Source organism: Vipera ursinii, assembly GCF_947247035.1.
Source record: "Vipera ursinii genome assembly, chromosome: 5".
Taxonomy (NCBI): domain Eukaryota; kingdom Metazoa; phylum Chordata; class Lepidosauria; order Squamata; family Viperidae; genus Vipera; species Vipera ursinii.
The window spans coordinates 32361791-32378322 of NC_139518.1; the positions used below are offsets into that span (position 1 = coordinate 32361791).

Below are 16532 nucleotides of genomic sequence, written 5' to 3' on the forward strand. Positions count from 1 at the left end.
ATTTCTTCTAACCTTTTATGTAAGCTTTCCCCCCATGGTAGCTATACCATAAATTTTTAGTCTATTAAAAAGTGGGTCAAAATAAATATATTTGCCTACTCATTTACCCTTAGTTGTAGTACAGACAATTGCAAGCAGCTATATGTTACAGAGTAAATTATCCACTGACTCTGCTTTTTCTTATACTATCAATGAAGAAAATAGAATAAGGAAGCTGTGTCATTTGTATGTAGTTGCATATGCCTAAAAGATATTTTTGTCATGTAGACAAGTTGGTGTTTTCTTGCATTTTCATATTGAGTATATAAGTCTTTTGATGAAAAAAATGCCCAACTATTGATCCCAGGTGAACCCCCATTTTGGATTAATAGTGGTGATAGTGAGATTACAGGGAATTGAAGCAAAATTTTGGACACTACTGATTTATGTTGAGAATTTCGCTTGTTAAATAAACTCCCAATAGCTTTAATGCATAGACTAGTTGGATGGAGTGATCAAATTAATGAAGGCAAGGCTCTAGGATTTGTATGCCTGCTTTAAATGTTAATCACGAGCCCAGTATCTAGTTCTATATGTTTGCAAGCAAGCTTGTTTAACATTTTAATTCAGATTCTACATGAACTAAAAATGTAACCAGAAAATACTGCATTTGTTAGCGCTTCCTTGCTAAGAACATTTGGCATTTATACTTTGAAATAACCTCTTGCTATATAGTATACCACAGATACAGATATATGACATATGTTTGAATTTTAAAAAATCTAGAAACACAATCTAAATGTAGCAATTGACGATATTTTTTCACATTATATATTTAGCATATTACAGTAAAATGATACAAAAATAGAAATTGTATAATTTATAAATCAGAACATATACATGCAGTCTTGTTGAACAGCATAGACTAGGGTGCTATTCATAAAAACAGTTATGTAAGCAAACTCAAAGCTGTTGGGAAGACAACATATAGTTCAGAAATCTATTTTAAATAGAATTTCCCTACTTAATTAAATAATGCATTGGTTATTACAATAAAACCATGATTTAGCATATCCTTCAAATGTCTGTTAAATTCCAGTTTATATAGTTTACTCATTTATGTAATTATATTACATTAGTGATGTAAGTGAATAGAAGTGAAGTCCAAACAAAAACATTTTTTTATCTAAAATCTGTTAAAATCTATGAAATGGAGCATTTGCTGTATTCTGCTCCAGATATAATGTGAATACAAAAGAATAATTGACCAGTAGCACTACTGAACTATTCCAGTCTCCATATGTTCTTTCTTATAATCAATCACCTTATCCGTCCATGTTCATCTGTAATGTTTAAAAGGTGAATAAGCAGGAAAAAACTTAGAAGCAACTAAGCACCTTTCTCTTGTATTAAATGCAAAATGCTGCTTCCTTTATGCTGTCAATTCTACATTCCAGAGAAACGTCTACAGTATTTTGATATAAGAATATTATGTCTTCATACAATCAATATCTTTCAGACCTCTTCTTATTCAAAATACAAATCAGAGAAAAATGAAAATTCAGACCTGTATTCTTATGATATGTAAGATAAAAGGTTAAGTTGGGGACTGGGAGGGCCATTTAAACCCTAGAGTAATAGTGCAGCATCTCCAAGGAAGATCATAGGCTATATTTATTCCCAATCACATATTTTTACAAACTGTTGAAGACTGATACTAGTTTCCCTCAATGCAAACTTGCAAAACTGGTAACTCTCAGCAATAATATATCAGTATACATAGAATTAATCACCATTTCTGATTATTTTTCCTTTTTGGTCTGTGGCCATCTCTCTCACACTGAATACTAGAATAACTAAATCCTATCTTTAGTCTCCAGTATTAGTAATCCTAAAGAGTTTATGCAAAAGGCATATTCCTTCCTCCCATCACCCCAACCCCCATCTACTGCAAATATTTTTAATCTGCAGTCCATAATCTGGACAATTAAAAAAACAAATGCATAACATTCAATTTAAACCAATATATATATATACTAATGGCACAAACATTGTAGCACTTAAGCCAATAGAAAAATAGGTTATAAATTTATAGGGTACTTCAATTTTTATTTGCTGCATAGCTACAGCATCGCTGTTAGAAACCTTGTGCCAAGAACATAATGATTTACGGACGACAGTTTTGGCAATCTGCCGTGTGATCATTAAAACACCAATCCCCACTATACATTTTGCAAGCACTAGCAGGATGATTTCAGTAGTGATAGAAGAAACACTGTGTGGGACATCTTTGGATGCGGCATTTGAAATGTAGCGATTATTTGCCCAAAATCCAGTAATTGCTCCTGCAGAAGCTCCCAGAATAGTGGTGGTATCTGCTCTAGTTGGACTGTAATAATCTAGTTTGGGATAATTGTAGCACAAAAAGAGGGGCACAATGATGCAGAATGCTGGACAGAAAGGGCTGGTGAGGATCAAGTGATCCACGATATCCCAGGTAGGACAGGCAATAGCAGTCAAAAATAAAGAAATTAGACTGCCGACAATGACGTCCTGGAAAAAAACATAAAGATATTAGAGACACAAATCACCATTTGACTCTGAATGCAATCCCTAGCTTGAATTGAAAAACAGATTTGGAACGTTACAGGTCTAGTACACATAAGAAGAGATACCTTGAGAATAAATGCCAAAGAGAAAAATAACGAAAATGCAAAAGCTTGGTATAATGTATGTCCTTCAACTCCTACTACTTCATTGAAGCAAAATTTAACTGAGGAATCTTCATCACTTTCACAATCTTTTGGGGGGGAGGTCAGGAGAGGATTTCTGCAAGAGCAGCAAATATGTTGCATTTGCAGAATTATGTATGTATTCATATATCACTGCAAACCCACAATTTAGATTTGAACCTTTTTGCTAAAAGGCAATGAAATAATGCTTCTTAAAATAAGATTTCTGATGACTGGAAAGGAAAAGTCAGTTTTCTGTTAGCACCAGCCTTTCCCTTCCATAATCTCTTACTTTAATAATTCAAAGGTGCTTTTTCCAAAGGCAACTAGACTTTCTTGGTTTTTTCATTTGAAGATGTCTCACTTCTCATACAAGAATCTTCTTTAGTTCTGAACTACTTTGGTATAACCATTTCCTGGATGACAGAATCTCCATAGACACTTAGTTTAATAACTTCCTAATTTCTGTGCAAGAATTAATGTTCCTTCCTTAATTTATTTTTATGGGTACCTTTAGGCCAAACAATTGATGTGAGCCCACTCCCTGGTGTCTGATATTTTATTTAATGAAATCTGAATTACTTGTGACTATAGTAAATCAATTATCTTATTTTTATCTATTTTTCATATTTCTGAACTCTCTATTTTCCTCAAAGAGGGTCTCTGGAGGTTGTCCAGAGAGGGACTCTGGATGATCAAAGTCATCTTGGGTGACTACATTTATTAAGAAAAATAAAAGACCAGTTGTTGAATGCTTTACTACTAATATAATCTACACTAAAGAACAGGGGTCTTCAAACTTGGCTCTTTTATGACTTGTGGACTTCAACTCCCAGAATTCCTCAGTCAGGCATGCTGGATGAAGAATACTGGGAGTTGGAGTCCACAAGTCATAAAAGGGCCAAGTTTGAAGATCCGTGCTGAAGAAGTTTAAAACATCAGTATTGCTAGTACATATCTCAAATTAATTCCATTCCACACAAGAGAAACAAAGAATACCATCATAGTTTTTTAAACAAAGGTTTCTCTATCTCTCTCACACACATACACGCATATGCATGGACATTACACAAATTATATTGTACACATACCTTCCCTATTCTATTACCTTTCAGAGATATTGAATTATAGTTCCTATTGCTAGCAGGGATGGTGTAGTCCAAATCTTTGGAAAACATCATTCTGGGGAGGTTAGTACAATATTCTCCACAGAAATTTTATGATTCTATATATTTCTTTATTATTGATTTTAGATACTAAATCCTTAATTTGGAGCTGGGTAGTCCTATATCCTGGAAGAAACTAAAGTGATTCATCATAATATTCCTGCATTAAATGCCAAGGGTTATTTTAAATATTATGGCTCTCCTTATGGTCTTATGAAAGCCTATAGTTCTAGAGGCACTGGTTATTTTGTTTTCATCTTCCACTACTATAATAGGATATACAGTAAGTATACTGCATCCAAATGGTTGTAATTATATACACCAGAATATAGCTAGGTTAAACCTCTCTCTCTCTCTCTCTCTCTCTCTCTCTCTCTCTCTCTCTCTCTCTCTCCGTGTGTGTGTGTGTGTGTGTGTGTATGTATATGTTATTAGTATTGGATTTAATAGATTTCTTCAGAGAATTGCTTTTGGAACTATTCCCATAAGGGATTATGTCAGAAATGGAATCAACATGGGATTTACAAGAAGAGGTTAAAGACAAGAGCTAGCAAGAATCTAATAATCTGATCTTTCTTGGAAAGTGCCATATAACTTAGGTTTAATAAACAAAGGAGGTGTGAAGCATTAGCCTTCAAGCCAAAGGATATAATATTTCTGGGGATTAAAGTTTCATTGGCACCGATATTTATGAATAAAAGTATGCAATATTTATAAGCCATGTGCATAAAGATGGTGTTCAAAAAGAAACAGCCAATGTCAAGCATCAATACATTTTTTCCTGCTATACATCCAGTAGCATCGTCTTATATTACCCTTTTAGATGTTTAGCTTTGGGGAGGACAATGTATTAGATGAAGTCTAAGCATAACAATACTTCCTTATACAGACATATCAATCTTGCAAATAATCTCTTCTATCACTTTCTCCAGGTTTGCCCCAGGTATGTGATTGAAAAAATGGCCTAAAATCTTCAGTATAATATTTTAGGCATTCTACGCCTTCCTCCCTATTTCATTCTGAATTGCTATATGTGTGCGTGCGTGTGTGATGAGATTGTCTTTGAAGGTGTGTTGCCAAAGGATTATCACCCACGCTTACCTTAATTGATCTTAAAAAACTAAGCAAAATTGACCTGGGTTACTAATTGAATAGCTGACCAGGAGGAAATTCCAGATTACAGCTAGACTAGGAAATTGAAAACTATCCTAGAAAAAAGTGATAGAAAGTCTTTTCTGATGCTAGGAAAACCTCACGAACGTGTTTGTTTAAAAATCAGGAGTCAAGCTTGATTTGGGAGAATTTACTCTTACTTATGTTCATAAACTGGTTAAATTTAAATTTAAACCACTTTGGAAATAAATTGGAACAGAGAAAATGAATATAACAATGAAGAAAGGCTGGATTTAGGCATTTATGTAAACACGGATGGCTTCAAAAACAAGGTAGAAAATAGGCCACCCACACAACTCTTTCGTCTTAGTCTTCCTTTCTGAAAACATTTTGAGTCTGAATTTGAATGCATTTTATATCCTGGGATTCTGCTTTGATAGCATATTGCATCTCATAAAAACACGAATACAGTTTCCTCATAACTCTGGCTGACTACATGGAATTCAGGAACAGAAAAAGGTACACCAACACTCATATCCCATTCTCTCACTTTGAAGCTCTCCATTCAACTGAATGCCTGAAGAAAACTATACATGACACGCAGATCAAGAACTATGCTGTCCCTGGCACCAGAGTGTGTTCTTTACCTCCAACTGCTCCCATGTTTCTCATTCTCCCATGTAATGAAATTTCATGAGATTAGTAATTTGAAGCAAGAACTCATAAGATGTTTAGGTGGTGAGAGGGGAATGGGCTATCACATTATTTAATGGCAACCAGGAGTGCAAAAGATTGTTTTTCCTTTGTCAGAAAAAGCCTGGGTCATATTCAGGTGGGAGAAAAGAAACTACTGAACTAATAAGAAAATTCTAGTTGAGACTTTTGGAGATAAAAGTTGTATTTTATTTTAGAAGCATGACCACATTAATAGAGATCTCCATGTTACTATATATATAGGTAATGTAAAGGTTCCCCCGCACATACGTGCTAGTCGTTTCCGACTCTAGGGGCCGGTGCTCATCTCCGTTTCAAAGCTGAAGAGCCAGCGCTTGTCCAAGGACGTCTCCGTGGTCATGTGGCCAGCATGAATAGACGCCAAAGGCGCACGGAACGCTGTTACCTTCCCATCATAGTGGTCCCTATTTTTCTACTTACATTTTTACGTGCTTTCGAACTGCTAGGTTGGCAGAAGCTGGGACGAGTAACAGGCACTCACTCTGTTATGCGGCACTCGGGATTTGACCTGCTAAACTGCCGATCTGATCGACAAGCTCAGCGTCCTAACCCACTGAGCCACCGCGTCCCTTACTATATACTGTATATAGGTAGCTTCAAACTGCAAAATATTTATTCATTTATCTTTAATTTCATTTCTTGAAGTAAGAAAAACTATTCACAGAATTGTACGTTACTGAGACAATTTGCATATAATTTCATTAAGGTCATGATGCTCTTTAAGACAACCAACAAAGATTTCTTTTTTAATCACTATCTTCATGTTTTAAACAAGTATTTTTTTTCCAATCATCACATGCTGAAAAAAATATGCAGAGAATTTTAACTGATTGATTGACTAACTGGGGTAACTAAGTTCTATAATGGGGAAGAGAGAATTCTCTGTTCTAAACTAGATGTCTTGATCTAATAAGGTCAAGATGTTTCCATCAGAATTCACAGTGATGAATAAACAAATGTAGCCATTAGCTGCTACAATTATTTAAGATGCTTATATGAGTAAGCTGAAATTGTCATTAAAATGTCTTAAGTTCTTTTTCCTATCCCGTAAATAACATTAAGTCTAACTCTCAGTAAATGCACTCAATCAGAGCCGCACTATGTAGCAAACAAGATGTTTTAAAATAATGGAGTTTTACTTCATAATTTCTTCCAGTTTGATTAGATCACACTTCAAGAAAAGTAAAGGTTCAAATGGCAGCGTTAGACACTACCTAAAGGTATAAAGATATTATCTCCTCAGCGAGCAAAGCAGAACAAAAAAAATGACATTTCTTGAAACACAAATTGTAACGATGTTATTCTACCTGTGAAATAATCAAAATCAACATTTTCTACCATATAAGTTTTAGAAGAGATAAATTTATTACTTTTCAGAATAAATATTCATTAAAGCAACAGCCACTTTCATTATATATCAGGTCTCCAGAGAAATGTCCATGCAGTGGTTTGCTTCAATTTTGTTCTAGGTGGTATGACTAATAAACAATCCTTGCAAGATTGCTTAGAGGAGCTTTCCCCAGATGTCAAACTGATGGTGGAAGGTGTAGAGCAGGCATGTCAAACTGCCAGTCCACAGGCCGGATGCATCACACCGAAACCGCGCCCACCCCATTGCCGGCAATGAGGGAAAAGTTCCGATACATTGTGCGATGTCACGTGACATCGCGGGTTTGACATGCCTGCTATAGAATAACAAGCTGGGGATTTTGGCTTATTGTTCCTTTGAGACACAGAATAGCAAATTATTTATTCTTGATTTTCAAATCCTAGTTTATGAAGACATCAAGCCAGAATTCCTTGGGCTTGTTTAAGTGGAAAGCCTAGGAGAGGCATGAGAGAAAAATAAATTGCTTCTGGAAATTTAACTACATATATTTTTCAAGAGGGAAAATCTACTATATTTTAGAAATTATTATTTTTATTAATCATTTATTTGCAGGGAAGGAAAAATCAACAACCAACGTAGGCATATCATAAGCAGTAATATAGACAGTAATATTTGCTGCAAACCATAATGACTCCTAAATGATGACATATACATGGCGATGTCATCACAATAACTGCAAAATTATGGACTTGCATCAAAATTCCGTAATTTAAATAATTATGGCATCATAAGCATTTCATGATTTGTCTTCCTTGCCTCTAATCTCCCAACAGTTACCCAAGGTAAAAACTTACCAGCACTGTGTGCATTCCTGTGTAAATTCTGCTGAGGCTTACCAGAGATGAAAATAAGAAGGCTCCCAACAGTCCGAGTTCAAGTGGATACTAAAAATATAAGGGAAAAGAATGTTAATAAAATCTTTATTAATCACTGAACAGAAAACAGTACATCCACAATTTAGTTTGTTGTTGTTGTTAGTTGTGAAGTCGTGTCCAACCCATCGTGACCCCATGGACAACGTTCCTCCAGGCCTTCCTGTACTCTACCATCTTCTGGAGTCCATTTAAGTTCACGCCTACTGCTTCAGTGACTCCATCCAGCCACCTCATTCTCTGTCGTCCCCTTCTTCTCTTGCCTTCAACCTTTCCCAGCATTAGGCTCTTCTCCAGTGAGTCCTTCCTTCTCATCAGGTGGCCAAAGTATTTGGGTTTCAACTTCAGGATCTGGCCTAAAGAGCAGTCAGGATTGATCTCCTTTAGGACTGACAGGTTTGATTGCCATGCAGTCCAAAGGACTTGCAGGAGTCTTCTCCAGCACCATAGTTCAAAGGCCTCAATTCTTTGGCGCTCAGCCTTTCTTATCGTCCAAATTTCACAGCCATACATTGCAACTGGGAAGACCATAGCCTTGACTATACGCACTTTTGTTGGCAGGGTGATGTCTCTGCTTTTTAGTGTGCTGTCTAGATTTACCATGGCTTTCCTCCCCAGGAGCAAGTGTCTTAATTTCTTGGCTGCAGTCCCCATCTGTGATGATCTTGGAGCCCAGGAAAATAAAATCTGTTACTACCTCCATTTCTTCCCCATCTATTTGCCAGGAATTGAGAGGGCCGGATGCCATGATCTTGGTTTTCTTAATGTTAAGTGTGAAATTTAGTTTGAGGATACCATAAATCTAAAGAATTAAGAATCTTCCTTTCCTAAACCTAGGATGAAACAATTCAGACAATGAGAAGGGAACTTATGACTTCCCAAGGGCCTTATTTGGATGAGTTACCTGAAGATAATAGATGGTGAATTTTTTTGTAGATAACATCAAGTGATTCCATTCCAAAAAGCCTCCAACGCATCCCAGGCTAAATGAAGAATTCTAAAGATATATCTCCACAATTGAAAGACTAACCAAGTAGTGCCCATCCCCTGTGATAAAGGGACAAAAGATCCTAATTTTACAGAAATGTGATTGAGGCTGTAAAATAGTCCATATTCCTAGGAATGACTTTTCTCAGCCACAGTGAAAAGTTTGTTATGACTGTCTGATGAAGAACAATACACAAGAAGGAAGAGGCTGAAACAGAAATGGACTGTAATGCCACTGAAATACTTGAGGCTTAATATGGAAGGACTGATATTTGACCAAATAAGGCAATGAAATTTGTTTATGCAACTTGACTAAATTAAATCAGAATTGCTGCTTCCTACCTTATACTGGTTTGCAGTCACAGATACAAAAGTGAAAGAGATGACAGTTGCTGCCATTGCATGTGTGGATGGCATTCCATATTCTGCATTAGTCTTCTTTTCTAGCTTGACAACAGGTGGTGAATGAGGACGAGGCCACTTCAGAAGATCTTTCATGACTTGACCAATATACATAACTACCTGGAGATAGCAAAGAGATTTTCTTGTTTATTTATGTAGTAAACAAATTTACATGGCTGCCCTACTCATACACAGGTGACTTTGAGCGGCTTACAACATTAGAAACCACAACATGAAAAACCAACAATACCACCAGATCAGCCACTTAATCGGTTCTCTCTCCATTTGGGATCTCCAGGCCTGCTGAACAGCTATGTCTTTGGCATTTCTCAAAAAAGCAACGGGGGTGGGAGCAATTGTACCTTCATGGAAATTATGCCCCATAGAGAAGGAGCCACCATTCACAAGACACTTTTCATGGTCCCACCAGATGTAGATCCCTAATACTCTACATTCCTGTCCTGGTGGGTCAGGTAGGTATAATGAAAGAAAAATGGTCCTTCAGACAGCCTGGCTCCAAAACATTTAAAGTTTAAAATGAGAGATAGAGATTTGCCCAAGAGTTCAAGATAAGTAGTTGAGGGAACCTACCCCCACCTGATCAACTCCAGAGGCCATAATTCCTAGACATATAGAGAAAGGTGTGCTTGGAATTATATGAATTAAAAGTCTAATTCATCTGTAATGAATGAATTTATCTCTTGCTGATAAAGACTGACTTATCAAATCTCAGACTAATAAATATTTTTACAGGCCCAGATAAAAAGCCTGCGGTCAGATAGGAAGTCTAGAACTCCCCCCCCTTCCCCCCCCCTGTGGCCCTAAAACAGAAGAACCAAGCTGTTCTATGCACCATCAAAGACCCTTCCAGGAGCAATAATATTGTAATCTAGAAACACCAAATATCAATAATGGCAGGAACATTAAGCAGTGACATTACACATTTAACAATGACAAAACAAGTCAATGTAATGCTAAAGCAATGCATCATAAATGCAGTAAGTCAAATGTTTGAAAGTCACAACAGAGAACATAATAACTTCAAACATTACAAGTTACACCTAAAGAGAAAATGTGTTCCCACTTTTGGGGAATGTAGTTTTCTTAGTGCATCCTTGAGCAAAGGTAACACAAACTATGTTGAGCTAAAATACTAAAAATAGAGTAATGTTTGTTCATTTATCAATTTTGTATATTGACCTAATTATATAACAAACTGCTGATGGATGACAGTATAGAAATAGAAATATAATAAACATATCAATCAAAGCAGAAAACATTTAAAGCCTAATCCACAAGCTAAGACTTCCCATTCCTTCATTCCCTAAGAACTCTCTAGGGGAGTTTTATGCCAACTTGACCTCTGGAGGGAGGCCAGTCCATGGGCGTGGGCCATCACAAAAAAAATGCTTCTAAGCTTTCCCCCACCCCCTTGCCTGGCTCCCCCAAAAGAAAGATTAAAAACGTCTACGGAGAGTACATTGGACAAATTAGTGACACATCCTGTTGCAAGGTGATGCTTTGTATTCTAGAAAATGTCTTGGTTATAATTTTCATCATTTCTCTACCAAATATTGTCCCACATACATCTCTCTCACTCTCCTTTTTTTTTTACTTTCTTAAATTTTTTTATAAAACTCTTCCAGTAGTAATTTACTTAGTGATTTTTAAATGGTGGGAAAAAAATGAATGAAGTAGAATACTCTTATGAAAAAAAAAGTAGATTGTGGTTTGGACGCTAGATATGTCCACTCTTAGTTGATATAAGCAAGTTTCCCCTTCCCTCCCTCTCCCGCCAGCTTTTAGTAAATAAGACGTGCCACCTGAATTAAATTTTATCCTTTTTCCAGCTTTAATATCAAGATCTTTTCTGCTCTTTTGGTCCACCTTCCTTCATGAAATGAAGTTCACAAGTTATATACCATTCCTTTTTAAGTTCAAAGAAGAACTAAAGTACGTGAGTGACCTGGAGACATCAAGAACACTATGGCATCAAGTCTGATAGTCAGCAATAACTTCAAATTTCTACTCCTAATCTCACAGGGAAAACAATATAAAACTATTTCAGAAGACTTGGAAATTGAAGATTGGAGATTTATGGATTGTAATGTTCATCTTCAATATCTGCATAAATCACTTGTTTCAGATGTGCTACAATTCTTTTCATGACCACGGAACACATACAATGACAGACAACAGAGTTACCATTTGGGTCTCAAGGTCAAGATCATAGAAAAAATACCCCTGGGTCTTTTTTATCAACAGTATACATCTGGAGATTTGGGGGGAAATAGCTTTTAAAAAAATGCTTACCACTTTTATATGTTTACAAATTACTTTCATGGAACAGAAATGACTATTTTTGTTCAGAATAGGTATTTGAAAATAAGCCATTGAAAATCAAAATGAAACTGTAAATGGCTAAGAAGCAGAGAAACAGCTAATGCTATATGTGTAATATAACAATGACTTCAAAATCCATTTTTATTCTTTATTTGGGATCAATTGCAGCCTTCAACAGTTAAGCTTTCATCAGACTGAAATTAGCATACAATGAAATAGTTTAAATTTTTAAAAACAAAGTCTGCTAGATCCTAGCCATCTCATAAAATAAAATATTTAACCATTAAAAGGGAGCCAAGCTATTCTCCAAAGGACCCGAAGGCAAGACAAGAAGCAACGGATGGAAACTAACCAAAGAGAGAAGCAAAATAGAACTAAGGAGAAATTTCCTGACAATTAGAACAATTAATTAGTTGAACAACCTGCCTCCAGAAGTTGTGAATGCTCCAACACTGGAAGTTTTTAAGAAGAGATTGGACAACCATTTGTCTGAAATGGTATAGGGTTTCCTGCCTGAGCATGGGGTTGGACTAGAAGTCCTCCAAGGACCTTTTCAACTCTGTTATTCTAATTCTATTTATTATTATTGTTGTTGTTGTTGTTGCTATTGTCATTATTTTAAAAAAACTTCCATCACTACATCAAGTTCCCTGATGTTGCCTGCTACCGTTATCCTGCTTTAATGAATGAGAAGTTTTTGCTGATTTGATGTTGGAGTAGAAGATTCAAATGTCCATCTTGTATATATCAAACAGATATGGCAATTTCAGAAAACTATGTGGGCCCTGCTGCCAATATATTTGCATGTTCAATAGATGGGTGAAATATTCCTCCAGCAAAGTTGAAATGATCCTGGAAAAATCAGCCTCTTCAATATTAGATGCTCTGCAGATTATAGCATACTGCTGAATGTGCAGGGCAGGAGGTCTTCAATCTTTCATACCAGAAGCCTGTCCTTACCTTCTGCTTTGGTGAAGTAGCTTACTTCTAACTTAGTAGTTCTTTTCCAGGCACCTCCTGGCATCTACGCAAGCATGGCAAATGAGAAGCTGGATCTCACAATTTGTGCTGCTTTCTGGCAATCAAAAGGTAAAATGTAACTGAAACCTGCCATGCAGTCAAAATTTTAAGTGGGTTTGGTAGCAAAGAACTTCATGATCCTGAAAAATTGGAATTTTCAAAAATAAAAATCTGATAAATGAACTAGGTCATGGAAGTCTCCTTAAATCAATATAGCATCACTGATTTTTCCAGTCATACATGGCAAATACTGTAACTCAATATATAATGAGGACCACATCCATACAAGCTCCTCAGGTGACACTAGTAGCAGTACCATATGTTTTTTTATCCCCCAGGTGAAGAAACAGTCCCCTCTCCAAAGCTTTTAGATACTGACATTTTTCAAAATGCCTGCAAAAATGCTTGTGATGATTAATGGCTAGCCTAAGCTACTATAAGGAATGGAGACAGTCTGAAAGGAAGAAATTTGGTAGATTAAATCCTGAAATTTTCAGTAGGATGGCAATAAACTGACTTGGGACAACTAACATCCAGCATATGGCTTCTACTCCCTTGTCCCTTGTCTCTCTTGCCCCTGTCACATTAATGTGGCAATGAATGGACAGAAATGTCTTTCTCTCCAGCCTCCAACAAACTTCTGTTTTTGTTTGCTGGTTGCAGAGAAAGAGAAGACTCTCCTGTCAAGCTAATAATATCAAGAAATTATTAGTTCAAATCACAAGGAAATCATCCTACTTGTGGCAATTTCTAGGTTACATATTAATCAGTTGACTACAGGACCTGAGAAAAGATTTATCGCTTCTCCATGGCCACGCTGTCAGATACTCTACTTACTCTGCATTGCAAGAAAGGTGGAAGAAAAGAATAGAAGAGGATAACCAGCAGCACAGTGTACATATTCAGTTAACAGCAGCAAAGGGTGCACAACTGAAGGAGCAGGTTAGGGAAAAGATCATCATGGAGAAAATCTTTCTGTGTGGTTGCTAACAGTGACAAAGACTTGACAGCCCATCAAACATTCAAAAATCAAGATTTACTTTCACAAGACACCACTGCTGTGACAGGTAGAATCATGAACTCTGTTTATCAGTTTATTTGGAAGCAGCACAGATCTAAGTTGAATACGACTACTGCACATACTCACTAGCCTAGTCGTTTGCTTTCGTTATTTCCAAACTAACGAAATGTTAGAATAATAATTATATAAAGAGGCTTGAACAAATCTACTTGAATCAATGAAGTAAGTTAAGAAATACTTATGCCAAAATAAATTGGCCTTAAGATGCTATAAAACATTGGTACTTGTTGCTTAATACAGTGCACACTGCATATATGCTCCAACCTTATAAATATCCATATCCAGCTCAAAAAAAGAGAAAAGGAATAGCAAATGCTCAAACACCAAACCAATCAACCTGGGAACACACATTTCCTTAAATATTAGTTGATAAGATTTTCAGCAACTGGAGGCTACAAGAATTAGGATACTGATGTAGCAATGTCATGAAATTTGGCTAGAGGTTATCATTAAGATATTGCACCTAACTGAAGATTATCTTATTGTGTTTCCTGCCTCGCTTCAAATGTGCTGCTTATAATTTATAATTTCCTGTGGCGTAATTATGAATGTAAAGTAAGGGTTTCAGGTTTTTTATAGGCTATAGTCATCCCATCTCTGCTTTGATGCAAGGCAGAGAGTAAAATAATTGTGCAGTGGTGTTACTTCAATTAGGTAAAGTCTGGTTCTGTTAGTTATTAATACTGCCAACAATCTTCTTGCCACCCCTCCTCCTCAATTTTATCTATTACAACAATTGAAAAGTAGGGTAGATTGATAAAATATGAGGTATATCTTCGAATAAATGTAAATGGTACTTGCAAAGTAAACCGAACTGGCTAGAATCTTAAACATGAGAATCTGACTGAAGCTCAGCATTATTTATATTGTCAAAAGCTGATGAAGCAGCAAGGTTTAGATTATTAAAGAATAGCTAATGAGCATTAACGGGAAAGTTTGAGGGGAGCATAAAAACAATCTCTCAGTTTTATTCCCTCAAAAATAAACCCATTGGGAACATGCCATTGATACCCTCCTGTCTATTGTATAATTATAATAACCTATGCAAGAACTTTGTCTCATATTTCAGACTGAAACAATCAAACAATCACATTTACCCTCCCAATACTCTATTATCGGGGCTATTAGTTTAAGTCTAAATGCAATCTCCAATATAAAGGCTTTTCAATTTGGAAGCAGGCCTAATTTTAGAGGGAGGCATTGACTGTAAGAGAAGTCAGTTGCATCAAGCTACTTAATTAGGCAATTTAGAGAACACAGAGTGCTCCAGAATCACCAGGACTCATTTAAAGTCATTTGAATTGTTTTTAATAATACCACAACAAACAACACTCTAGTCATGCCTATTATTCAGGTTTTAAGCAGGCAGAAAGATTGATTGGTTGGACTGATCTGTTTTTACTCCTGCTACTTGCAATTGGGCTACCTTTCTTCTCTGATGGTATAGTTACACACAGGCATACATACATATTGTGCTGCCACCACGTGGCTGTGTGGAGAACTCACAATGTGGGCAGTCAGACCCTCCTACCCTATGATGTATTTCCTCTTCCCTCCCCTTTCTGGGATGGACTTCCTCTTCCTTTGTCCCTTGAGAGTCCATTCTCTTTAGCCAGAAGACATGGGGTAACTTGCAGACTCAATATGCAGACCCCGGGAGTATTACCATTTTCTAACCTTAGAGATGCCTTGGAAATATCTTGGAAATGCTGTACAAAGGTCATCTGAATGCATCCACCTATTGTATTCAATTCTACATGCAATAAAGGTATTTCTATATGATAAAAGGTGTTTCTACGAGTTCAAAACTATCTGGAGAGATCTGTTAATGTTAATGACATCTGCTTATATAGACCATAGAAGTCTTAAGAAGAGATTAATTAAAGTACAACAGCTTCGATCCAGAATAGTTAGAAAATGTGTTTTAATTCCTAAAATCTGCAGTCTAAAGTCTGTAATGTTTTCTACAATCAAACTCAGTCAGGAAATGTAATTTGAATTCTTTCTGTCTGCTTCTAAAGTGTGCATGATTCTCTGCAACTAAAGCTCAGTCAAAAAGTGCTTCTATAAACTTGCATGCCTACAGTAAAAAGGAAAATGAGTAATTCGTTGTTCTCCAGCTGATTCTGCAAAGAGGCAGAGCTGTGTTTTCAGGATTAAGTTTCTGTGAATCGAAGTTTCTTCCTGTTTTCCTGAGAAGACCAGCCAATAAGCTTGTTAAACTTTACTGCCTCCTTGCTTGAAAGACAAGTGGTTTCTGCTGAGATCTGAGAGTCTGTAGTCTGTAAGCTTGAGTTTGTGGAATCAAGATGCAAAATTAGAATTTTTCTGTCTGTCTTCTACAAATTTTTTTTACCTCTCACCCAAATTGTCTAAGAAAAACAGAGATTTACCTTTGAAAACCAGTTTGTTTCAAGCTGAATTTCTCTCAAAGGGTAGTAAGGTTGTTAGTTTGCAAAACTCTCTCTGGCTCAGCCATTAAGTGGGCAATAAAAGAGCAATAAAACAATAAATTGTCATGGAAACCAGGCATGTGCTGGAAAGAAGCCACTGCTAGTCCCTACCCCTCCCTTCAGAATTAATGAATGGAATGCAAAGGCACAGATAGCCCTAATTCCAGGCAGCCTCTGGTGGCCAAAACTGAAACGCTTATACTGTCTGCAAATGTAAATTGCATGTAAGGCTTGTAAGGACAGAAAGAGAGGCATTGAT

The 16532-nt window shown here is 36.5% G+C and overlaps 1 protein-coding gene across 2 annotated transcripts in view; it reads right to left on the reverse strand.

The window, feature by feature from the left end:
- Nucleotides 1-278: 278 nt before the first annotated feature.
- Nucleotides 279-16532, reverse strand: part of SGPP2 (sphingosine-1-phosphate phosphatase 2) — a 43871-nt gene continuing 27617 nt past the window's right edge. For both annotated transcript variants that reach the window (XM_083364440.1, XM_083364439.1), the window contains 3 exons: nucleotides 9317-9496; nucleotides 7910-7999; nucleotides 279-2532 (listed from right to left, as the gene is read on the reverse strand). In XM_083364440.1, the coding sequence (XP_083220566.1) occupies nucleotides 1990-2532; nucleotides 7910-7999; nucleotides 9317-9496 (813 nt within the window). In that variant the 3' untranslated portion in view covers nucleotides 279-1989. The remainder of the gene's footprint in view (nucleotides 2533-7909; nucleotides 8000-9316; nucleotides 9497-16532) is intronic.